A 26,947-nucleotide genomic window follows, 5' to 3' on the forward strand; every position below is an offset into this window, starting at 1 on the left:
AAAGCATTATTTGGTCAAATAACTTAAGGAATCAAGCACTTTGGGCCAAGAGCCCTGTTTTACTTTCTGAAATCTCAGTTCCCTACGGTGCTAGCAGGTGACAAACTGGAAAGGTATTCCAGTTTGGAATGTCAACCTGGGATACTGTGTGCCTTTTCTCCATATCCTGCTCTCACAAAACCCCAGTGGGCGTGCGAGCAGCATCTTCAGGTTGCTGGGAATCCGGCTTCATCCGGAGAAGCAGTAGGAATGCCACTATTTCCAATCAACCCCCACCCCCACCCCCTGGGCAGCCCAAACCGGCTTAAGCAGGTAATGATTGGAGAGACCCTCACAGATGCAGTGTGGCTGTGTAGAGGTCATTCATCTCCAAGCCTAAGGTTTCAAGTCCAGAAACTCAGTTTCTTTTTGCCAAAAGCCCCCGTGAGTTTTCTAAGACCCCTGTGACCTAATTTGTTGAGTGTTTGTCTTGGTATTTTCTCAGGCTTTCCTCAGACATCATGGTGTGGCAGCTGTTTATATAATCTCTCTCGCTTCTTTGCCGCCCTTCTTCCTATGATCAAAGAGTACCATTAACCACCCCAAACACACTGAATAATCACGCTGTCCAAGGGCTGCCGGTCAGCATGCTAATCTCCAATAGAGTATGGCAAAAAGAAAAAAAAAAGGCTTAACTGTTTCTTTCCCTTATATGCAGTTATTTTTGCACTTCAAGCAGCCATTTTGCAGAAGCACTTTCACAGATAAAGGGCGAGTTATTGAGAGGATGCTAATGTGGCCAGTGTAAAGGCAACAGGAGTAACAGAAGTATAAAGGGGCTGTTGGGTGGCAGCCATCCTTTAGATTTCTCTGTTATTGAAAAATGCAATTCCTCCATCTCTCTCTGACAACCCATTCCCTGGGAGCCATAAAAGGGCACTCTCTCCCACTCCATTTCCTAGTGCGAATGGCTTTTTGTTGTTCTCCCCAGTCGCATCAAATTCTACAGCAGGCAGGGACTGCCTTAGGATCTGAGGGTGACAGGCAGCATGGGTGTCTGAGGATATCCGAGACTATCGTGGTAGGAGGATGGCAGGAGCGCCCATCCCATCAGTTCGTCCCTACTCAGTTCTGTTGTTTGCTTTTCAATACCCCAATCTGTGGCTCATCAGCTTAGCATTCAACAGGAAACATCTTTGGTCACTGAATGCCATCTTAAAAAAAAATCTCCCTTTGGTTTGAATATTTGCAAATGAACCAGAAAGCCTGGGGCTGTACGGTGTGAAGGTGCAGGGCCTCCGGAGAGCAGTGTGGGAGGAAACATCGGAAGGACCTGAATTAAATGCCTGGATACTGAATGATGAAACTGTTGTTCTCTTCTGAGGTCAACCATCCTTTTAAATTCCAGTTCAAATTACAGAGGAAAGTCACAAGGCCACCGTAGCCCACAGGCACAAGCTTGGGTGGATCCCTAAGAGGAAATCTCATGTTACCTGATATACACAAATCTGCATATTTAACAGGGATATAAATTAAATACTTAGCGGATCAGTAAAGCCCAAAGTGGATTAGGATATCAGTACTAAGAAGAAACTTCAAGGGATAAACCTCACGAGAGACCTCACACTACACTGGGTGACAATATCAAAGAGAAGTCAACCCAGAAGCCTCCAGGGCCTTCCAATTAAAGATGGCTAGGATTAAAAAATGGCTGGGACCCAGAGCTTTTGAATTAGGTCAAAAAGAAAGAAGAGAGACATTGCCCAGGCCAGACTGGATTTTCTTTATCATTCTTCCATAATGTACAGGCAAATGAAAACACTGAAGAGTAGGCAAGAAGCCTTTCCAGATGTAGGACGATGTTAAAAAAAAAAAAAACCAAAACATCTCCAGCAAGAAAACACACCCCAGAACTACAAATTAATAGCGTCAAATGTTCCAGATGTATTGCCTTAAAGTTTACGTGAGGCGTAATGGTAGAGGAGGTAATGAAGCTACAGAATTTGGAGAACGACTGGACCTACTTTGGAGAGCCAACCGTGTGCGACTCCCTGTGATTCAGAATGAATGATCCTGTTAAAGTCGCCCTGGGCATCGAGAGCATTCAGTCATCCATTTAATGGATGAGAACACTAAAGCCCAAAGAAGGGATGACTCAAGGCAAGTGATCTAGGAGAAGCAGAGACAGGTAGGGACAGCAGGAACCCGCTCCTCTGATTGACAACTCATCTGACTTTGCAACAGGTGAAGAGTGTATCTTCAAAGCCTAGGCAAGCTGTGTAGGGACCACTAGCAGTACCCTGGGTTGTTTGGAATCCAGCCCCATCCAGAGAGGCAGTGGGAATGCCACTGTTTCCGATCAATACCCACCTGGGGCAGCCCACATTGGCTTGAGCAGGGAATGGTTAGAGACCCCACTGATGGGGTCATTTAGGGGACTGGTCCTTGATTTGCTGAATTAGTATTATCAAGCTACCAATCTTGCCAACATTGGAACAAACTATGGGGGCCACATGGCTTGGGAAGACTTGTGACCTGTGGAAGGGACAGGAGGCAATCATTTCTCTAAAAACCCCAAACATGCCTGCCTTTACAGTCTTGTGTAAGTCAAGGCCCCAACCCATTTGCCAACAGGGAGCTGAGAAGAGTGGAGGAAGGTCACTCACTAAATAGACATCCAGCACGGAGGCGTCATCCTGCGTTTCCAGGGCGTTTGGCTCAGCAGTCAGGTAGATGGTCCCCTCTTCCAAGGTGAAGGTTGAACTGGAAGGTAACCCTTTGCTGGAAGAACAAAGGTGAACAATGAGTTTGTGGTTTGCAGAACAGATCCAAGGACAGATTGTGGTGGTGGATTCTGGCCGGCTGGCCTGCCTGCCTGCCTGCCTGCCTGCCTTCCTGCCTTCCTGCTTGCCTATCTATCTATCTATCTATCTATCTATCTATCTATCTATCTATCTATCTATCATCTACCTAATCTATCTATCACCTATCATCCATCTATCTATCTATCTATCTATCTATCTATCTATCTATCTATCTATCTATCTATGTATCTAATCTATCTCTATCTAATCTATGTATGTATGTGTGTATGTATGTATGTATGTATGTATCTATCTATCTATCGAATCTGTCACCTATCATCTATCTAATCAATCAATCTATCTATCTATCTACCTATCTATCTATCTATCTATCTATCTATCTATCTATCTCTAATCTATCTAATCTATGTATGTATGTATGTATCTATCTATCGAATCTATCACCTATCATCTATCTAATCTATGTATTTATGTATCTATCTAGGTGAGTCACCCTGAAAATGTGGCTATTTAGGTTTAAGTTTTTAAAAACTGTTTTATTCTATTAGTAAGTAGCTTTGTTAGTTTAAATAAAGTGTTACCAATAAGATCATTTTCCCTCCCACTTACATGTGTGACAGTTCATGATGTTTGTAGGAGGTGATTTGTGGGTCCCATGTCTTGGGAATCATGGCTTCTGTGAATCTCGAAGCCTCCGGCTAGCTCTGACTTTGAGCGGTTTGTTTTCACGCCTGACTGCTCCGCCCCTCTCATGTATCCATACATTGATAGTTTACGAAATGGATTGGGGAGCAGCCCTTCCACTTTCTTCCTTCCTCCCTCCCTCCCTCCCTCCTTCCCTCTCCTCTCACTCCCTCCCTCCTCCCCTCTCCTCTCTCTCTCTCCCTCCCTCCCTCTCAGCATTCTTTTTTCCTTCTCTTTCTTTTCTTCCTGTTTTTGGACTTGAAAAGTTCAATGGCCCAGTGGTTCTTAGAGTCACTGTACATATATGGTCTCTGGAAGGTTGGTTGGTCACAATGCAACTTCTTTTTTTTTTTTTTAAACATTTATTTATTATGTATACATCATACAGCTTTCTGCCTGCATGTATGCACCTGCAGGCCAGAAGAGGGCACCAGACCTGATTATAGATGGTTGTGAGCCACCATGTGGTTGCTGGGAATTGAACTCAGGACCTCTGGAAGAGCAGACAGTGCTCTTAACCTCTGAGCCATCTCTCCAGCCCCCACAATGCAACTTCTTAGACCTTTCCATTAGGATGTATGAATCAAAGGGTCTGGTAGAGCCCATGAATTGCATTTCTGACTAAGCCCTAGGTGATGTTCATGCTGTGGTCCAAGGACCACACCCAAAATGACAACATAGAGAACTGCTACCATTTACTTTATGAGGATGCCCTGTGTGGACTCCCTAGGGAACCAATAAAAGCCCGAACAACGTAGGTGGCTGGCATCAAACTCAGAGATCCATTTGCCTTTGCCTCCTCAGTGCTGGGATTAAAGACTGAGCTGGTCTGTCTCGACAGCATTTAAACTGGGTATCAGCCAGGGATGCACAATTATCCCTCCGCATTCGAAATAAAAGCAATGGTTTTAAGCAGTGGACATTTCCCATGGTTTTCAAGGACAGAACACCAGAGGCAGGAGGGTGACACTGGTGTTGGGACTGTGGGTGATGGTCAGGCCATCGTACAGGTGTAAGGAATCCCATCTGTGGTCTTCCCGGGCGACAGGCATGAATAGGTGTTTGTCCACTGCCACTTAAAAATAATGAGATGTGAAACTTAACTATGAAGCATGAAGAGATGATGCAGTCACTGCATCCACAGCAAATTGTATCCCTTAATGATGCTCCACGCGGAAGAAAATCCGTCCCCCAAAGGATTTAGCTCAAATGCTAATAGAATGTCCATTGGGAATATTCTCATTCTTGCCTTTTTTTTTCCCTTTCCTGCACCACTGTTAATTTCCCAGGCACCCATCTACTTGTAATCAGTTTACATTTTCTCAGCCTATGATTTTCCTAGGTTCTGTTTTAGGATTTACTTGGAAGTGAGGGCCTCTCTCTTGGGAGAAAGGCTCTCAGAATCTAGCGGTCAGAGGGAAGATTTGTTTTAAAACAGATGCTTCGTGACTTGTTTTAGGAGCCTGGCAGCCGGCCTGGGTTCTGTCCCATCCATTCTGCCATTCTTCCGTTCACCCAGACCTTCTGAGGTCCAAATCGTCTTGTCTAATGTGCAGGGAGCTGCACCGGGCTTTGCATCAAACCTAGGAGGTCCTGATAGCCCCTGCCACTCTGTTCTTGATAATCCTTAAGCTTCTCACAGACGAGCAGGGGACCCAGGTCCTTGTGGTCCCTCTGGCTGTGGACACTTACAGTCCTTTGATGCCACGAGGGCTGTTATCTGGCAAGTGACATCAATTTAGCGTCACACAGAGCATTAGTCTGCCTGAACTATGCAAACTGTCATCAATAATTCCAAAGCCCAGGACCCTGACTTCTGTCTGCTGACCTAATGACTGTTTTTACAGCCCATTCTCCTGGGCACATGCGTTCAGGGAACAGACAGAACTAGCCACAGTGCTTGTCTCTTAAAAGCCACCTTGGCACTGCCTTGATTAAAACAGAAATAGAATCCCATATCACACGACATGTGTGAGTTAGGGTGGGAAGCTATAGCTGTGGCCAGCACCCCTCCTCCGCCAGGAAGTTCCTTCCCATCAACATTGATCTTTTTAGGGTTTTTTTTTTTTTGGTGAAAAATTCTTTAAGGTTTATTTTCCCTTTTTGTGAATGAGCACTTTGTTCACATGCCCATGCCTGGTGTCCTTGGAGGTCAAAAGAGAGCCTCAGAGTCACAGGAATTGGAGTTACAGACAGTTGTGAGCTGCCAAGTGGGTGCTGGGAATCTGCAAGAGCAGCAAACGCTCTTACCCTGCCAAACGCTCCGATCCCCTTCAAATCTTTTCACGAACCTTGGAATAAAAGGCTTTCGATGGAGGCATCCCCTGGCTCCCCATACCTTTTCTCACACTGTTTCCTGAGAACACCTGCATATCTGTATATACACACATACACATATACTATGCAACACATTATATATTGTATATTACACACATACATGCTATATTATGAATGTATATGACATTATATACATTAAAACACACATAATTTGTAGCTACAAAATAATATATACATGTATATTATACAACATATATGTTATATTATGATGTGCATGTCATTATATATTATATAACACATAATATATATGCTATATTATAATGTATATATCACCACACATTACATAACATATATGTTATCGTGTATGTATTATATATGTTATATGCCATATAATATATGTATATATTATTTTGTAACTACAAATTGTGTTTGAGTTCTAATCCCACCACGCACACATCATATATCCATTAGCATTCCATATTACCCCCTCTTTGCCTTCTCTCCCTTCATCTTCTGTCTCTCACTTTGTATTGGACACTTAAAAGATAAATCTTCACCCATTTCATAACGGCTGCTAAAACTTATATTCTATCTTACAATGACACCTAGAATTTTGTTTCCTCCGTGAGTTGCCTCCAAAATTAAGAGATCCATACACAGAGTTCATGCTACTGAGGCTATGTAAATACTGGCTAATGCCAGGCCAATGGCGAGTTAGCATGATATTTTTGTCTCTGGGCACAGTATCATGATTGCTGGGCCCTGCCAAGAAAAAAGTTGCTGGTGTCAAGGCTACAAGGCTCAGTGGAGACTCTGGCTTCCTCTTCACCTTTGCATAAAAAATTCGTGCCACCCTTAAGGCTGCCCTGTGTTATAGAGCTTTTGTCTTTTAAAGCTGACTGTACTGGGGGGGGAACCCCCAAGGTTTCTATAGGAAGTGTAGAAGCCGAGCATAGGCCCTGCTTCTGTGAAGGCTTGGTATGAGGCAGGGCGGGTCATCATCTGGGCACAGAAACCTGGCTCCTCACCTCTAGAGGAATCCTGCCAGCCCATCTCACAGAATCACTCAAGGCACCAAGCCCCACTATGTGTGCGAGAGAAAGGCCAACTGGAAAGAAGGCCTTTCGTTCCCAACATAGGGAGGGAAGCAGCACCATCCTTTCAGCTCCGGAATCATGCCTTGCCCTTTGATGAGGTCTCTTTGCATGGATGGATTTATCACAAGGGCCTGGAAGGGACTCCTGCTTTGGTATTTGTAGCTTTGCTACTGTAACATTAACCACTAACACTGGGAGCAGAGAGCTCTCTGTACAGGGAAAACCTGAAATATAGTTGAGACTCCCTTGGCTGCCAAATCTCATTCAGTCCTAGAGCCACATGCTGCTTTTGTTTCCATAATGCCCAGGTGGGAAGGGAGGGTCAAAAATGCCACCCTGAGCTATACTCTGATGGGGGAGGGGAGAGGCTGTTGCTTTTCTCTGGGACTGGCACCAGACTTCCCATTGCATGCTGGGAGATGTCCCTCCAAGACAGAATCCCAACACGCGGTGCTTTTCAGCTAAGAGAGGAGGAATGTTCACAGGGTTACCCAAAAGACCCAGGAACTTGGGAGGCATTGACAGTGCCTGCAGCTTCCACACTGTCTACTGTCCAGACCCCTAAATCACTTCTGCCGGTGGGGGCACTGCCTTTCAGAGAGTGCCTGTCTTTTTCCTCCTGCAGTCAGAAGCAAGGCTGCTGTTGTTCCTCAGCTCTGCTCCTGCTATTTTTAGGCCAGCAGACTGCCTGTTTCCAGCCAGAGTGCAGAGCAGCAGGCAACCTCAAGTACTGATTGATGGTTGCCTGTGGCTGCAGGGCATGGCTTAACCTCCCTGTGTACAGGGCATAAAGCCTGCTGCAGAGACAGCACAAAGCTGGGGCTTAGAACTGACAGACAGAAAGAGAACGAAACAGGAAGGGCCTGCTGCTCAGAGAGCTGGCCTCAGAAGCGAGCTGCTTCCCTTTGAGAGGAGCCAGCACAGTGTGGATGGTGACCCCTCCGGGAACTTCACCATCTCACAGGCATTGGTCTTTCTAGCAGCCCAGCCCAGACAGACACACGTGCACGCACATACGTGCCCATTAAAGCTGGTAGTTAGCTACATAGCTGTGATCATGTTTTACATTATAAAGACCCCGCTAAGGCCAAGCTGCTTGCTCTGTACTTGTACCTGGCAGCCTTAAGTCTATGCTGTTTAAACACAGGTCACCTGGACTTAAACCCAGGTCCAACCCTGGAGCAACAATAAATAAATCTGGTCTCAATCCATCCAGTCTCTGCTGAGAATCAGCCCGTCTGTCTGGTGTTTCTAAGAGACTCTGGGTCCCAGCAACTATGGTTCCATTAATAAGGAAGAGTAAGAGAAAAACGGGCAAGTGACAGATTGTTCTAAGTGACATCTTATTGGGCCTTGTCAAAAGCAGCAGGAATAAATGATGCTTTCTGGTTTTAAGAATATTAGGAATTGAAGCGAGGGTTTCAAAAGGGGGACATAAGCATTCTACCACGGACTACAGACCGCCTCAAGGTGGGTATATACGTGCTAAGGGCCAGAGGGGCTGCTCAACGGTGATGCTGCACACCTTTAATACTTGGGAGGCATGAGTTCAAGGCTAGCCTGACTGCATACTGGGTTTGGGGCTAGCCCTGGCTACCAATGAGAATTTTCTTAATTCTCTTAAATAATCAATCGCTCTCTAATTACATTTCAATAACGATCTATCAACATTAAAAAAGTTTCTACTTTTTGATTTACAAAATTGTAAACCATTCAAAGACATATTGATAGTCTACTTCACACCAGGTACGAAAGCAAAAGGCGAGTTGGTAAATAGTTCGGACATGGCTAGGCCTTCAGCAGAGAAAACTTTCAAAAAAAAAAGTTGGGGGCTGGAGAGATGGCTCAGCGGTTAAGAGCACCCGAATGCTCTTCCAGAGGTTCTGAGTTCAATTCCCAGCAACCACATGGTGGCTCACAACCATCTGTAAAGAGATCTGGTGCCCTCTTCTGGTGTATCTGAAGACAGCTACAGTGTACTTATATATATAATAAATAATTTAAAAAAAAAAAGGAAAAAAAAAAGTTGGAAGAACATTTTAAATGTTGATGGATACATATGCACAAACATACACACACAAACAGACACACACACACTATATATGCATACTACAGAACATTATACAGTCTTGAAAAAGAAGGAAACCCTGGCATTTATGACCACACAGATAGACTTACTGGGTGTTATGCATAGTGAAATAAGACAGACATAGAAGAAGAAATACAGAATGGCTTTGCCTTGGTGCAGAATTTTGAAATGTCCAACTCATAAAACCAGGGACTGGAACAATGGTTTTTAGATGTAGGAGGAAAAGGAAACATGGAGAAATGATGCTGGTCATTTGGTACCAAGGTTTGGCTAGGCCAGATGCACAGTCTTTAGAGACTCAGTGCACAGTACAGAGGCCAGAGTTACTAATACTTTGTTGTACATTTGAGATTTGATGAGAGAACTGCCTGTTGTTTTGTCACCTCCAAATCTAACCATGTGATATCATGGGCTTGATCATGGCAGCATTTCACAACGTAGACACACATCACACTACGATGTTGCACATTTAAAGCACTAATACCTCATTAAAACTGGGAGACCAAACACCCAAACCAAAAGAGTTTGGGAAATGGCTAATGAGAGAAGGCAAGTAGGTACGTATTTTATTGTAACACATAACAATTAGATAAACAAAGATATTGTAACATCTTTACAGCCCCCAACCAGACCAAGAATAACTACAAACCAAAATGTATACTCGGTTATTAAATTAATTTCTATCACAGTTTGCAACATGGATAGCTTCTGGTGTCTAGGAAAGTGTGTTCTTCATAACAATCAAATATGACTCCTGGCCAGAGCACATATTTGTGGCGCTGAGAGACGATCTATTTGAGTGGGTCCCGTAGGAGAGGCTTAGAAGTATCTGATAGTCTTGAACTCAGGAATTTCCCCAAATACCTCAGAAGGGAGATATTCTCTGAAAACAGACATGATTGCCCTCCCCAGGTAGAGATAGGATGCAAAGGCAATCAGTCATGGACTTTTTAACACAGTAGGTCACAGGAAGGAGCTAGAGTGAGAGTCTGGGTAGCTGAGCTCTGGTAGACAAGTGCTCTGAGGGGCCAGCTATGCCAAACAGAGTAAGACACGGAACCATCCTGGACCCCAGCTTGCCTCTTCTGTAAAACCGGGGGTATGGATTTGATGAGGTGCTTTGGCTCCCCAAGAATTTTGGTTCTTAGCCTTAGATGTTCTGTCTTCACAAAGTGTGAGAGGAAAGTGGCCTTTCAGAAATGCAACATGCCGACTTGAGAACACCTTTGCTTGGCCAAACTGAACCCATAAAAGTTTAAGACAGGTGAGCAGGAAGTGGTTCCCACGCTAGGAACCACCCCCACTCCCTACCCCCTCAGGTTTAGGCCACAAGGTGCACCTTTCCTGGGTGGCAGTTTGCAGCTTCCATCAACCCAGACCGTGCATGCTTTTCCTGAGGTGACGTCACAGGCCGATGCACCTCTCTCACTTTGTATGTTAACAGTCTTAGCCCAGCGTGCCTCAGAGTGTGACCTTATATGGGCACAGGGTTGTTGAGATGAAGTCATAGAGATAGCCTGTTCCGACATGACCTGTGTCATTATACAAGTGAGAAATCTGTAACACATGCAAGGAGAACTTCACGTGGAGATAAAAGAAAAGGGCTACACCCCAGGAATGCTAAAGCTTTCCAGCACACTCCCAGAAGCCACACAGAAACCTGGGACAAAAGCTGGGAAAGTTTCTTCAGTCTCCAGAAGCAACAGACTCCGCCAGTACCTTCATTGAGGACTTTTGGCTCGAAGAACTGAGAGATGACACATTTCTGTCACGTTACTGCCACCGAGTCAGTGGTACTTTATCTGACAGACTCACACACGAGTCACAGTGGGTTAAATGGTTAATACCAAGCCTGGACTCAGGAAATGGAAAGATTCACTAACCCTCCCTCCTTCCAGAAACTCACAGCACCAATTGGGGGAAGAACATCCTCCTCCCCCTCCTTTCCAGACAGGGCCTCACTGTCAGGAGCCCTGACAGCCTGGAGTGCACCATGTAGCCTTGGGTGGACTTGAACTCACAGAGATCTACCTGCTGCTGTATCTGCCTCTTGAGTGCTAGGATTAAAGGCATGTGCTCCCATGCAAGACTGGGAAGAACTCTTACTGATATGAATTCACATATGAAAGAAGACATAAACCTTAGGAAAACCTGTATTGCAGTGTGGTAAGAAAGGAGAAGTGGGGTGACCTGGGAGAGAAGGGATCAGAAAGGAGGGAGGGCAAGGAAATGGGGGGCGGCAGTGGAAGGAAGGAATGAGAATGAAGTTTTGCAACGCACTGTGTAAAAATATTACAAGGAAACCCATTACTTTGTATGTGAACCAAATAAATTAATAAGAAAAAAATAGTATTTTTAAGTACCTGAAAAAGTACAACTCCTATCCCGTGTTAAACACTATATATTTTTTGTTCTTAAAAACATAAAGCTTTTCCCAGTAAAACCCAACAAAACCTCTTATTTTTCTGTGCTTATGCCTCAGACTTCAGACTTTACTCTGGTTCTAATTGTAAGATGAGATGTTCACACAGAGGGGGCATCATTTAGTCTGTCAATACTAAGATTGCAAAAGCTGCTGGAAGAAACAACTGGAGATCAGATTAGAAGGGCATCATGGCTCTCAAAGACTCGGTCTGCAATTATAACGGTTCACCGCTACTGGAACGCCATATGCAGGTCCCGGCTTTACTGAGCCTGTTAGCATCAAAGAGGCGCAAAATGACAGGAGGGTTTCTCATGCATGGCTTGGCCAACACCACACTAATTACGGGTTCCAACTTGAATAATGGGAAAATATCACGGTAACTGCTAGTCTCCGAGGTGCATGTCAAAAACCGTGTCCTGAATCATTAGGGACATAAACAGTTTAGGGGGAAATAAATTGAACAGAGCTCTTGGTGACCACAAAGGGAGGGGCGCCTGCCTTGGCTTCCCTCACAGCAGAGATGGTCTGTGCTGGGAAGAATGGAGAACTTGCTCTGGTTTCTGAATTACGGGCGAGCCTTAATAATCTCTGATTGTAACTCTTTATAGAGCAAAGTATTAGCTGTGAGTTACGGGTCAGAAGCAGGTATGTTTGAATCAGAGGTCAGTTCATTCCAGTTGCTTAATAAGCCAGATTCCCAAACTTTAATGTGCATCAGAAATGCCCAACTGACCCAGGAAGGTGCATTTTTTTTTCTTTTCTTTTTTTTTTCGGAGCTGGGGACGGAACCCAGGGCCTTGTGCTTGCTAGGCAAGCGCTCTACCACTGAGCTAAATCCCCAACCCCAGGAAGATGCATTTTTAATAATGAGGTTTTGAAGCAGGTGAATTTAGAATCTTTGAACCAGTGATTCTCAACCAATTCTTTGGGGGGGGGGTGCCGTCACCTAACACCATTGGAAAACATAGATGTTTGTATTACAGTTCATAACGGTAGCAAAATTACAGTGACGAAGGAGCAACAAATAATTTTATGGTTGAGGTCACTACAGCATGAGGAACAGTGTTAAAGGGTTGCGGCATTAGGAAGGTTGAGAACCACTGCTTTTAAAGCAGGAGGGAGCATGGAAAAGGCAGTGACGTCTAGTCTGGAAATGCTATGGCACACCTTTGAGAATGAGGCAGGGCCAGGAAGAGCTGTCTTAGGGAACATGGCCAAGAAAGGGGAGGGAGATGGCGCTCTAGGGTTGATGCTGAAGTGAGGAGGCCTTGCCTTTGTCTTTGAGCATCTTGTATCTCATGATGTATGGTGCTCAGTTTAAAATCTGTCATTGGTCAGGTGTGGGGACAAATGCCTTTTTTAAAATTTTTTTTTTTATTTTTTATTTCGGAGCTGAGGACCGAACCCAGGGCCCTGCGCTTGCTAGGCAAGCGCTCTACCACTGAGCTAAGTCCCCAACCCCCAAAATCTGTCATTGGAATTACCCCATATGCTCATGTATCTGAGGAGCATTTGGGTATCTGTTTCTGAGTCTGATCTAAACTCTAGTCGTTTAATAACTGCGTATCACTCACATACGTGTTTACGTCCTATTTGCATGAAATAGCTTGCTGGCAATTAATCCAAGTGCTCTAAAAATATCCACACTGAAGCTCCAGAATAGCACGTCCTCAGTGAGGCTGTCTCCTCACGGATGAGTTAATTTAGAAGTATCTCAGAAGCTTTGGCGCTTGTCTCCTGGGTGCCCACCTACAGGGCTATTTAGCTGGACACAGGCTGTTACACCATCACTGGGAGCACACGCTCTAGCCGTATGTCCATGGAGTGGGGGATAAAGTCGCCTTTTGCTATGGTTTGCATGGAAACTTCCAGAAGAGGGCCCGTGTGTCCAGAGCCTGGTTCCCAGGATAGCGTTGGGAAGTGTGGAACCTTTGGAAGGCGGAACACAGTGGGAGGTCCTTAGTTCTTTCTGAGCAAACCATTAAAGGAGGTAGTTGGACCCAGGTTCTTTGGGTTTTTTTTTTGTTTTAGTTGTTGTTGTTGTTGCTGTTTCCGGGAGGGCCATCACTCTATCACTCTATCTTATGCTCTTTGTCTTTGCCACATGTCAAGCCCACCGGAGCAATGGAACCGACTCATCTTGGGTACCTTTTCTATTTAAAAAATTATTTTTGTTATTTTTAATTACATGTAGATGTTTGTATCTGAGTGGAGGGATGTGCACATGGATGCTGGTGGCTGTGGAGGACAGAGAGAGGCATCGGCTTTCCTCCTGTGAAAGCTACAGGGGATTATGGGTTCTTGGGACTGAACTTGAGTCCCTTAGAGGAACTGAATTTCTCTTAACCATGGAACCGTCTCTCCAGCTCCATCTTTTTTCCTTCTAACGTATGTTGCTGACGTGACAGAAGCTGAGTAGGGCATCCTTTTCGTTAGCACAGGGTTGATACAAAGTACATAAGTCCCAGTATCTGCCATGTCTCTTGCTAATAGGATCCAGTAAACAAATGCCTTCTTTCCCACCTACTGCTAGAAGTCCCTGGGTTTAGCGCCATCGTCACCTCCTTGTCTTCAGCAATATAAGAACCTCTGTGAAGATCCAGTGAAGTGAGCTCTTACAATATCTGCCACTTGGGATCAATTCGCAATAGCCATTGTTAGCATTATCGAAACCATTACTATGTAGGGATTTTGCTAAAAAGGATCGTGCAGTGAATTATAAATAGTGAAATATACAAGTTCTAAATAGTCATTGTATATATCACTTATCCACTTTATATATATCTATTGTAAATATATACTATATAAATTACTAACAGTAGTATCCACAGTGGTTTTCCTATAAGGTCCCCTTAAGTGTCAGAGTGCTGTGTATACTTTGTAGAACTTTTGTATTTGTGTCTAGACCATGCCTGCCCCTGATGAGTGTCTAGTTCCGACAAGATACCGGCTGGCGTTTTACTTTACCTTAACAAGAGGGAAGTAAGATAAATGACTCTCAGAGAACTCTACCATACCATTCACCAATGGTATGAGTGCTTGCGTTGATGCAGGGGAGAATCATTTCCCAATACTAGAAGATTATTTCCTCCACTCGTGTGTGACATTGAAAATGAAACAGGGTGCTTCCAAGTTAATACGGCAGATAATCAACGACAATAAATCTACCCCTGGCTCAAGAGTGCTTACCAAATTTTAAATTTAACCCTTCAGTGCCATGTCACCGAACGCTAGGAAGAAATGCAGGGTGGCTCACAATGACATTGGTTTTTTGTTTTTTTTTTTCTTTTTTTCGGAACTGGGGACCGAACCCAGGGCCTTGCGCTTGCTAGGCAAGCGCTCTACCACTGAGCTAAATCCCCAACCCCCCACAATGACATTGTATTTCTTCTGTATAGACACATACACATAGTTTCGGAAATAAAGTAGAAACTTAGCAGGAGATCAGTTTTGAGCCCTACCTTCTAAAGACGTAATAATTCATCAAATGAAAGTTCGTGCCATATAGGGATTAATAGCAGCAGAGGGTAACAGCTGTCGCACTGAAACAAGTGACAGTTGACTCTCCTAAGTCAAGAGAAGAGTCAGTCGGCACACCGTGGCAGGAAAGGTAGGAGAAAACATCAGGCGTCAATTTTACTACAAGCTGTTGGAAGTCTCGGCTTCCATTAGAATAACTGCAGCTACTGGCAAAATGGCGGAACAGGGGAATATTGGTGAGGGAGCCGAAGATCCTGATGGAACTCCAGAAGGCACCCACATCCATAGGCTGGTGGGATTTGTTCGTTAACAGGTGCTAAGAATACGGCTCAGTGAACAAAACTCACTGACGTTTCCATCTTTTAAAAGTCATAGCTCGTCCTTTTTTCTTCAGCTCTCAAAACTCAAAACTTAAAAATTTGTCTTCACACACAGGACATAACCTATCTGAGCAAATAAACCCTGAGGCTTTTTGATGAATAAGAACTCATCTGTCTTCGTGTTAACGAGCTACTTTGTCTTCGAGACGTTTCCTCCCGTTGAGGGAAGGATGATCTCAAATAGCTCCCCTTGGTGCAATATTGCTGTCTAAGACTCTCTACCAATTGCCAAGAGCAACCCAGGGCCTGTGGTAATCACGAGAGCTTAGGCCAGCCTTGCTGCAAGCACATAATGGATACGCATTTAGAGGACTTGGCACACGGCCTGGCCTTGACAACTTGTAATTAACCCTAGCTGTAATTCTACATGACACGGTTCCAGAGGAAAACAACAATTCCAGGGGAAACACATGTTCCTTCAAGCCGCTTAGGTGGCTGGTTAATGATTTCTGAGAGTTGGAAGCATTTCTAACAGCACAGGAACAGATCAACAGAAGCCCTTCTGCACTCCATGTTGATTCTGTCTCTGTCTCTACGGTGGAAGACACAGAAATGCTACTTTTATTCATCAAAGTCTTCCCTTCCCCTAGAGACGTTCCTTGAATACCCACTAAGACACACTCCCAGATCTTCAGTGGCAACCCCCAACTTGTTCTGAACAAATACTGATTCTGTTTCTTTGCAAATGTACGTCTGACCTTCTTTCAGACACCTATCATCAGTCTTCCAATTGAAGTTTGTTTCCTTCTGAGAACAAGGCTGTCTCTTCCCGAAGATCATAAAGCAGTTCCTGGAAGGGGCTGGGTGCAAAGTGCAGGTGTACTGAGGTGCAAGGATCTGACCTGCCAGGAAGCCTGGCGTGCTGGCCCAACACAGGCTGCTGAGCGCTGGTCTGCATTCCAGCAATTTCCTATACACGGCTTGTTTGAAAATTCTGATATTATGTTCTCTCTGTCTCTCTCTCTGTCTCTCTCTGTCTCTCTCTGTCTCTCTCTGTCTCTCTCTGTCTCTCTCTCTCTCTCTCTCTCCTCTCTCTGTCTCTCTCTGTCTCTCTCTCTGTCTCTCTCTCTGTCTCTCTCTCTCTCTGTCTCTCTCTCTCCCTCCCCCCAATACATTTCCCTCTTTCTAGCATTGTTTAATTGAAAAAATTCTACAGTTCTAAGCATACTGCAGCTAAGACTGAAGAACAGTAATTACCACCCCTCCCTCTTCTCCGAAGCGCTAACCTCCCAGTCCTGGAGTTTCTAAGCCTGACACTTTACATTCACTATCAAATCAAATTTACAATTTTAACAACCTGTCAGGGTAGGTGTTATCATAACGGTTTCACACAAGAAGCAACAAAGAACTGTGTGCCAAGACTCACAGCTTTCAAGCCCAGACCTGACTGGTTACCCCGCATAATGCCGGCATATCTGGGGGACCTTGGGATGTCATGGAACCTCGCCTGTTGCTGTTTGAATGGGCAACAATTTTAGGCTCCCGAATCTCACTGTTTAAAGTCTTATGGAGCGAAGGCGGGAGCTGGGATGAGGGTGGGAGTGGAGAGGATCCTTCCAAGAGCTCCTAACACCGACCACCTCAGGATGGATTTTAATGCTAAGGTTAGACAGAATTACTAAAATATCACTTGTTAGGGAAGCAAGGAAAAGAATCAGGAGATGCTATGTGTGTGTCACAGCAAATGTGTACCCAGTATGGGCAGCTAGGGAGAAGCAGGGACTTCTTCTGACACTTAGCACACATCCAAAAAAAAAATTCTTTGATTTTACCTCAAGTTCTGGAAGCTAGGAAGTTTGAGCTATGAGTTACGAAGCTGGACATAGCTAAGCTTATAGGGTTTAGGATTCCAAAGCAGGTTAAAACATAATCCATGTCACTTACTAACCACAGTTAAACTGTCTGCAAAAGGACTCAGAGGTGACTTATTTGTCCCCTATGTAAACAGTTGGTTTATTCAATCTCCCATTATTTCAAGTTTCAAGTAAAAAGTTTTTTTAATTAATTAATTAATAAATATTTAGAGGTAGGGTTTCTCTGTGTAGCCCCAGCAATTTTGGAACTCATTCTCCAGACCAAGCTGGCCTTGAACTCAGAGATCTGCTCGCCTCTGCCTCTGTGCTGGGATTAAAGGCATGTACACCCACTCACAGTGTCAAGAGGCAATTTGAAAAAAATATTTTATTTAGTGTGTGCAGTCAGGTATCCCTTCTAGAGTTGGTTCTCTCCCACCACTATGTAGGTCCCCAGGATCGGAAGCAGGTTAATCAGGCTTGGTGGCAACTGCCTTTACCCACTGAGCCATCTCTTTGGCCCCCAGGAGGCTGCTTTAAAGCATGGTTACCTAATATTCACAGTATGACGTAATGCTCCGGCACAGCAGGCTGTGGTTCCAGTGGAGTGTCTGTCTTATGATGCTACCTGACATAGGCGACATCAACTCCTTTTAGAAAACAAACACACACATTCAGTCTTCCCTAAAGTGCCATTCCTCTCTCGTTCAGGATACAATGCAGTATCTTGACAGCATCTCTCTTTGGGCTCTGTGGATGTTTGTCAGAACTTGTTTTCCTCTTTTAAAGACCAGGACGCTTGAAAAGGGTATCTTGTCCTTTAGTTGGGTTGGACTGATGTTTTCCTCTTGGTTAGGCAGTAATTATGAGCTGTTCAGAGGAAGACCACAAGGGCCAACTTCTGTCCTCCTCATATCCAGTCAATCTGATGTCACTGATAACATCATACTTGATGGCTTTGCCAAGGCAATATACATGAGGCTCCAAGATCATAAAGTCCCCTTCCTTCTTCCATTTTTTAAAGTATTCTATCTATCTATCTATCTATCTATCTATCTATCTATCTATCTATCAATCTATCTATCTATCTAATGTATGTGAGTACACTGTCACTGTCTTCAGACACACCAGAAGATGGCATCGGATCCCATTATGAATTGTTGTGAACCATCATGTGGTTGCTGGGAGTTGAACTCAGGACCTCTGGAGGAGCAGTCAGTGTTCTTAACCCCTGAGCCACCTCTCCAGCCCCCTGGGCAGGGCACTGCTGAGCATAGCCTGCAGTCTGGGTCTAAGGGACGATGCTTGGTTTCCCTACAGCAGACAGGGCATCCATACAGAACACTTGCAGTGCTCCTGTGTGGGAGCCTTGTCCCTCTGCCCTCATTTTTTAACCATAGATTCACATCCACATATTCTAGTGAACTTTTTAAATTGGGGGAGGGGTGTCCACAACTCAACCCATGCTGTTTTATTGCTGAAATTGTTTCAGTTCAGTCATGGGGGGGGCTCCTTCAGCTGGCACCTCTGCCCCTGTGCCCAAAGTTTTGCTCTCTGAATACTTAACTACCTTTAAAATTATATTTATTTTAATCTTTTTTCTTTTCTTTCTTTTTTTTTGGAGCTGGGATATTTTAATCTTTTAAAAAAGATTTATTTGTTTAATGTGCAGGCATATGCTGTCACTGTCTTCCGACAGGAGAGGGCATCAGATCTCATTACAGATGGTTGTGAGCCACCACTTGGTTGCTGGGAATTGAACTCAGGACCTTCGGGAAAGTAGTCAATGCTCTTAACTGCTGAGCCATCTCTCCAGCCCTATTCATTTTAATCTTAAGAGTGTGTGTGAGTGTTTGTGTGTGTGTGCGTGCATGTGTGTGTGTGTGCGCGTGTGTGTGCGTGTGCGTGTGTATGTGTGTGTGTATGACAGGGAGGGAAGAAGAAGAAGAAGAGGAGGAGGAGGAGGAAGAAGAGGAGGAGGAGGAGGAGGAAGAGGAAGAAGAGGAGGAGGGGAGGGGAGGGGAGGGGAGGAGAGGAGAGGAGAGGAGAGGGAGGGAAAGAAATTGCTTGCGTGTATGCACATGCATGTGTGTGTAGCCTGTGAGTGGAGTGCCAGAAGAGGACACTGATCCTTGGAGCTGGAGATACTGGTAGTTGTGAGCTGTCTGAAGTGTTATGTGAAGAACCAAACCCAGGTCCTCTGTGAGAGCAGCAAGTGCTCTTAACTGCGGAGCCGTTTCTCCAGGCCTTTTAAAAAGCAAAGAATAGAAACTTCTGGTTTTTTGATTCCACTTTAGCGTTAATTCAGAAATCAGAAATCATTCACTTGTGGGAGAGGATTCCTATCCCTCTTGTCAAGCTAGAGGTTTGCAAACAAGTTTGCTAAGCTGCTCTTAGTTTGTGAAAGGGTTGGGTGTAGAACTATGTTGTCTGAAGTAGACTGTAGCAGGCATGGGCTTTCCCAGGGGTTCTGTGCTGGTTACTGTGGTCACCACTGTAACACAACGCCTGATAAAAAGCTGCTTAGAGGAGGGTTTCTTTTGGTTCGGGGTTTCATGATGGGAGAACCCATGGGGAGCTGGGCTCCTTGCCTGGCGCTGGGAGTGTGGCCGAGCCTGTTATTTCTTTCAAGATCAGGGAGCAGAGCTGGGACAGGAAGTAGGACTGGGTTATAACCCACCAACACCTACTTCCTCCAGATGGTCCCCACCTGCCCCCGCTCTACAACTTCACAACAGCACCACCAGCTGGCACCTAAGTGTTCACATGCACGAGTCTCTGGGGACCACTGAGCACTCAAAATCTACCGCACACCATAAGGTCCCTTCCCCCATCGGCACCTTATACTTTGAAATTACACGACAGTGGCTGCCAAGCTGGACCAGGGATGAGAATGCTTCTCGGTTGGAAGTCAGAGGTGATGCAGAAAGAATGTGGAGGTGTCCACCTCTGGGGACTAGCAAGAGTCGCAGGTGTTCTTTGACTTGAGTGTCCAGCATGGAGCATGGTTAAAAACTGGCTATTGCTAGAACACTCTAGTCTACGCTGTCTCATTCTGTTCATTGACATTAGAGGTTTTCTCATCTCATCCTTACATTACCACCACTACCCCCTCCTTCTCCTTTTTGTTACACTCATTGAATGCATGTGTTTGTGCAGATGTGCGTCCAAGGCCAGAAGGTATTTTCCTCCACCACTTTCCATTTTATTTTATTTTTTAAATTTTTAATTTTTTTTTGAGATAGGACCCATTGCTGAATCTCAAGTTAACAGATCTGGCTATGCTGACTAGCCTGTGTGAGCCTCAGAGATCTACCTGTCTCCATCCCCTAGTATTGAGGTGACATATACAAGCTGGTATGTCCAGCATTTTCTTTGGGTTCTGGGGATCTGAACTCGGATACTTGTGTTTGTGTGATGGACACTTTTATAACTGGTGCATCTCCCTAATGATTATTACTTTCTCTCCCCCCACTTCCTCCTCCCCCCACTTCCTCCTCCCACCACTTCCTCCTCCCCCCACTTCCTCCTCCTCCCACTTCCTCCTCCCCCTCCTCCTCCCCCTCCTCCTCCTCCTCAAGTCAGGGTCTTAGTCTATAATCCAGTTTAGCCTCAGACTCACAATAAATTCTTTGCTCCAGTCTCCCAAGTGCTAGGGTTACAGGTGTGATCCACTGGGCCTGGCTCCCTTTCTTTTCTGACCCTCGATATCAGCCAAAAAGACAAAGAAGTGATCCTTCATTTTCTCTTTAGCCATGGTGTCTCATTATGTCACCCAGGCTTATCCTGAACTCCTGGTCTTGGGTGAGCTGCTTTCCTTAGCCCTTCACGTACCAGGATGGCAGGTGGGAACTATTGCACTTGGCTTTATTTTCTTGGTCCCATTTTAGCAATGAACTCATTTAGCAATAAATGCTGTGCTGCTCAGGCTTGTCCTGAACTCTTGGGCTCAAGTGAGCCTTTTACCTCAGTCTCTTCTAGCCCCAACTGCAGGTGTGAACGACTACCTCAGTAACGTGTTTGTGTGGTGGATACCATTAATCTTTAGTACATGAGGAGACTGGGGCCCCGGGGCTGTTAAGTGACACAGCTGGTGAGTTAGGAGTGAGCAAACCCAACTTATGAAAAGTGGTGCAGCTTCCGAAGGAGGCAAAGTTTGTCAAGGGGAGCAGTTTCCAGTCCAGACCCCTTTAAGGCTTCATGCTTAATGGGCTGGCTTTGCTCAGTTCATGTGAAGAGTAAAGAGGCATCATTGTATGTGAAACAGACTTTTGTCCTCTGTTTACTGTGAGGACTGACTCAAGAGACTCCCTGAGAGGCAAGGTGGCAGGGAAACTCAAGGATATTCGTGTTTAAAAAACTCCATGCTATTTCTCTTCCCAGGTCTCTTAGCTCTTCCGGGAAGTGTAGCCTCTTCCAAGCTGCCCATTTCTTTCTTAATCATGCCATTAATGTCTGCCCTACTAGGACAATCCCTCCTTTGTAACTTCAATGCCCGGTTTCTGATTCTTTGCCCTTGAGAGGAAGGAGCTTTTAGCTCTCATTCACACAGAGCCTCAGCAGCCTCCTGGCCTGCATACAGAGTCAGGTCAGACCCAAGTCAGGCTTGGCTTGTTCAGAGACAAACTCAAGGGAGTAGCCTTCGCAGTAAGGCAACCGCAGAACACATGCCAATTTATTCAAAGTTCAAGGTATCAATGCTTGCACTGTTCTGAGACAGCAAGATAGGATGTTTACTTACGATAAATAAACACTAGCCCTTTCCCTCCCTTAGGGGCCTTGACATCTCTTAATGGCATTTTAAATCATTTTAGTCCATCCGTCATGTGAGTGGAAAAGGGCTTCCATGGGTGAGGGTGGAGCTACGCAAATTCCTAAGTGTCCATCAGACTTGAAATTCAAAATAAAGAAGCTACAGGACACGTGCACATGCCTGAATATGAAGCACTCTTGAAAATGAGAGGAGGATGTTTAAAGACTGCCAATGGGGAAGAAAAAACCGATATTGACTTAATTTCCGTCTAAAATGAGTAGCAGGTGCTGAGATGAGCTCAGCTACAAAACGAGGTGTGTGTGTGTGTGTGTGTGTGTGTGTGTGATCTTTGTGTGTCTGTGTCTGTGTGTGCACACATAGGGGGTGGTAGCTTTAACTGACAGGAGCTTAGAAACAGAAGATATATTTTTATTTAAGGATTTTTCCACCCTTGCGGATCAGATCTCAAGTTTTAATTTAATATGGCATGAGGAACCGACCCACTGAAAGCTACTGTCAGAGTAGGGAGAACCCACCTGAAATTCCTGCCACACAGCACTCAGTGCCCTGACAGGGAACACACAGGGGAAGGGAGGGTGCCAGGTTTGTGACTTAACTCCAGGATTTGAGAGGTGGAGTTTAGGAATGGACTTTATGAGTTATCCCTGATGATCTTGTAGTAAAGACCCCTGGGCAGAGGGCTAGTCATGGTAACAGGTTAAAAGTGTGTATTATAATCAGATAAGTATCTTCCCTCAAGGCTGGCTTCACATCTATGTGACTGGAGCAATTGCATGAGTTCCCATACTTGGGAGGCCCCAGCTTACTTTAATGTCCTGCCTTTTTTTGTTTGTATCTGTTTTGCTATGTAACTCAGGCTAGCCCTGGATATACTCTGTAGCTCAGGCTGGCCTAGAACCCATGATATTCTTTTCTTTTTCTTTTTTTTTTTCGGAGCTGGGGATCGAACCCAGGGCCTTGCGTTTGCTAGGCAAGCGCTCTACCACTGAGCTAAATCCCCAACCCCTGATATTCCTTTCTTAATGTCCAGAATTCCGAGATAATCAAAACACATCACGATGCTCTTGTTTACAGTGTTTGAGCAAGGGTTTTCACATTTTTATTTCTGGTGAGACCTTTCACATTATGGAGTGAGTTTTGAAGGACTGTGGTATTTTGGGAAGGTCCCGTTGACATGCATCCCTGCATATAACATGTATACATGTTGGGGCTTTTCAGGGGCTTGTAGTAAAGGTTAGTGGTCGAGTTGTGCACAGCATACTGGACGCCCCAGAATCAATTCCCAGCATAGAAAATAAAAGTTGACTTTTCTTTCTTCAACATGTAGACTAGAAAAGAGTGCAAGGCTTGAGCAACAGACAATCTTGGAGACGTCAGCCATGACTAACATCTTAAGATACTGAAATGCTTTAGTCACAAGGTAATTCGGAATTGTCTTGAATGTGCCAGTACACTTGACAAAATGGCACTTCATACAATGACTGGCCCTTTCTCTCTTGGTGAATCGCTCTTTAAGGAGTATGTCTTGGATGTGTGGTGTAATCCTATGATTGGCAACAGAAACAGGAACCAAGTTGGCTGCCTGGTCACGTGTCTCAGTGGATAGTGGTTGGCTACTGTCACCCCATCATTTTAATCCTCTGAGCCCTATGTTCAGTGTAGATGAACTGAATAGCTCCTTTAAGACCAAAGAGTCATGTGAGGAGAACATGCAGAAAAAACAGCAAGCCTTTCTTTTCCCCATCACAATAATACAATCTATCTGTTTTTTTATGAGGCAGTGAGAATCGGGAACTTCAGTCTTGGCAGAGCTCAGGGATGCTTCCCTACTTGGCCAGGAGCTTCCGCTTTTATTTTTATTATTTGTTTTAAATCTCAAAATATCTTATGTTTAATGAACTTAACTGGGTCTCTGGATTCAGACAGGACTGGTCTTTCTGTCTACACATGAAAAGTAATATTTCTACTTCTGGTAAGGAAGGGATATGCTTCGACCTTTTGATTCTACAACTACAAGAATAATTTGTCCAGAAATAAATGCTTCCTCTTTTTTTGTTTACCCCCACATCAGAATTTTAAATGATAACAGATAGGAGGAACTGGAGGAGGCAAATTGTCTATTTTTGATACATGTTTCCCTGCTCACTTCATTTCCTCTATTTTGATCCACAGAGCTTCTTAACGAGTCAGGAATAAGAGGGAAAGTGAGCATTTAGTTGGGGAGAGGGAGGCAGTTAAGACAGGTGCCTCTGGCTAAAAGTCTAGTTAAGCAGGCAGATCAGCTCCCAGAATCCTCTTTACTAGGATTTATCTTCTCCCAACTCTATTTTTTTCAAGTCTTAGCCTCAGGAGTGGGTAGAAAAGAGGGCCTTTGGATCACAGAGCACCATTCACAGTGTAGTGTAGGAACAAACATGGGGATGAGGTGGGGTGAGTCCATAATCTTTATCTTGCAGGTTGATTGACTAGGGAGTCTCTTCTGGGGAATCTGGCAAACTCTGGAAGCCGAATTTGACCTGAGAAGCTCCTAACACTAGTAGCTATGGTGAATCATCCCAGAGCAAATCTACAAATAACCCTGCCCCCAGGCTTCCAAGCACCAGCCCCAGGCTCCCTGTGTCCCACTTTTTGTTTGCTAGCTTTATTGAAATATTATACTCACACCAAACAATCGATTCACTTAAATAAAGCAGTGCAATCCAGTGTTTTTCAGTATACCCGGAGTTGTGTGACAACCACACAATCAATTTAACAATGTTTTCTTTGTCACTTGCTAGATGACTGTGCTCATTAGCAATCACTTTGTTTTTCCCAAGCCCTTTCTTAGCACTAGGTAACAGCCAATTTACACCCTGTCTCTGCAGATTTACAGTGGCACACTTTTAAGCCTCAGCAGACAACCAAGTATTATAGAAACCTAAGAAAAGCCATTATCGTAAGAGAGGGGACAATACAGGGATGAGGGGGGAGCTAATTGGAAAGAAGTAAGATGATAAGGATGAAAAAATGCACCCCTGACCCCACACCCCAGTATCCTTAGATCCTCAGTAGAGTTATTCAAAGTCTTAAATAAAAGAAGGAGGCACCTAAACAAGGAAATAAGTGGGACAAGAGAAGTCTTGGAAAGTGAAATGTGGTAGCAGGTCTGACTCAGTGACAGGCTGCATGAGAAATCAAGGTTATTACACTTAGATATACTTAACAATAGACACACTTAGCAATAGATACACTTAACAATAGACACACTTAGCAATAGATACACTTAACAATAGACACATTTAACAATAGATATACTTAACAATAGATACACTTAGCAACAGACACATTTAACAATAGATACACTTAGCAATAGACTCATTTAACAATAGATACACTTAGCCATAGATATATCTAGCAATAGATAAGCTTAACAAAGATAAGATGGCAGGTGGGATCAATCAAAAGACACATGGACAAAGTCAGTGCTTGGCATTTTCCCAACAAGATCATAATGAGAGGAGAGAAAAAAACCCAACAAACAAACAAACAAAAAAACAGAGGTGAGGAGATCAACAAGATTGCTGACTACAAAAACCAAGTCAGACAAAAACAAAAAAAATAGAAAGCATCTCACCCTGGAGGACCTGAGTGTAGACTGCAAGGGACAGTGTTCTTTACAATGGGTGACAATAAGCTCAACAATTCCATGCACTTTATCAGAAAACAGAGAAGATCTCTAAGCTTTAGGAGGGAGAGAAAGTAGATCATATGCATTAAGATCAGAAAACAGTAACTTTGAACCCCTCAGCAGCCCAGGTAGCCTGAACACAGTACAATAATGCCCTCAAAGGCCTTAAGGAAGACCATCCCCAAGAAGACTCAGGGCCTTGCTAATCCAGTTAGCTTAGCATAAAGAGCTTTCAGGTTACAGAATCTCAAGACTTTCTATGAGCTCTTTCTCAAACCGTGACTGGAGGACGGGCTCCATAAAAGTCAAGGAATAAGTTAATAAGAGGAAAATATAAAAAACATCAAGCAACGGAGGAGATGGGGAACCCAGAGTAGATGTGAACAAAGACCTCAGAATTGAGAGGCACCAGGCACAGGGAGCAGACTGGAGAAGGTCGGAAGTCTCTAGGAGAAGCATTCAAGTGTATGGATCTGATACAGTCTTTCTGAGTCAAACAGGCATGGTGGGAAGCTTGGGATTTAACCGGTAGTAACAATTAAGTACAAGTAAGAACAGAACAGGATTCATTCAGGGGTGAGATGAATGAATGAATGTATTCCCCAACCCTGGTATTCAGGACATATAGGGAAAAGTAACGATGCCTTACAACAGGGCAGAGTTGTGAGTGGCATCTGTGACATGGTAAGGACAATGATGATATGACATAAATGATGGCATTGTTCTAGCAAAGCACAGAGGAGATGAGTTGATTGCTACGGAGGTAGGAGGGAGGAGGGGGCTATCCTCATCCAAAGTGGCCCATGCCTGTGGAAACTGGAAGACAACCCTGCTTGTCCAGTCATCACTCATCCCTCCCCAGTCCCTAGTGGCATGATCATTTTGTTTACAGAGCTGAAAAGAAAACGACTAAAAAGAAAACCAGACATGAAAGGTGGCTGCCTTTAGCAAAGAAATGAAGGCTGGGGACATATGGGTTAGTGGTTTGCACAATAAGTTGTAGGTTACAACGATTGTAAGAAACAGAGAACCCAGGCTGGAGAGATGGCTCAGTGGTTAAGAGCACTGACTGCTCTTCCAGAGGTCCTGAGTTCAAATCCCAGCAACCACATGGTGGCTCACAGCCATCTGTAATGAGATCTGATGCCCTCTTCTGGTGTGTCTGAAGACAGCTACAGTAACCATATATAATAAATAAATAAATCTTAAAAAAAAAAAAAGAAAAAGAAAAAGGAACAGAGGACTAGGATACCTGCTGCTGGCTACTGTTTTGTATACATGACAGGGAAGCTGCATCCATGCAACCTTAACAATGTGCACTGAAGTGTGTATATTCTGTAAAAATAAAACCTAGAGAGACGCAGAGATGTGCGAGGGTATATTTACTGCATCAGAAACACTTCTGGCCCCATCTTTTTCCAATCTGTTGGTTGCCATTTTGTCCTTATGACAGTGCCCTTTGCCTTACAGAAGCTTT

At 44.4% G+C, this 26,947-nt stretch overlaps 1 protein-coding gene and 1 long non-coding RNA gene across 7 annotated transcripts in view; one reads left to right on the forward strand and one right to left on the reverse strand.

Annotated features, from left to right (window-relative positions):
* Pip5k1b (phosphatidylinositol-4-phosphate 5-kinase type 1 beta) overlaps positions 1 to 26,947 on the reverse strand; it is a 283,946-nt gene that overhangs the window by 15,823 nt on the left and 241,176 nt on the right. For all 6 annotated transcript variants that reach the window (XM_087564143.1, XM_087564152.1, NM_001012743.1 and 3 more), the window contains one exon: positions 2,646 to 2,760. In XM_087564143.1, coding sequence (XP_087420269.1) covers positions 2,646 to 2,760 — 115 coding nt within the window. The remainder of the gene's footprint in view (positions 1 to 2,645; positions 2,761 to 26,947) is intronic.
* LOC148007884 (uncharacterized) lies at positions 3,743 to 8,984 on the forward strand. The gene is made up of 2 exons (XR_015653108.1): positions 3,743 to 8,686; positions 8,889 to 8,984. It is a non-coding gene; the product is annotated as an uncharacterized LOC148007884 (long non-coding RNA).

Source organism: Rattus norvegicus, chromosome 1, assembly GCF_021556685.1.
Source record: "Rattus norvegicus strain SHRSP/BbbUtx chromosome 1, alternate assembly SHRSP_T2T, whole genome shotgun sequence".
Lineage (NCBI taxonomy): Eukaryota > Metazoa > Chordata > Mammalia > Rodentia > Muridae > Rattus > Rattus norvegicus.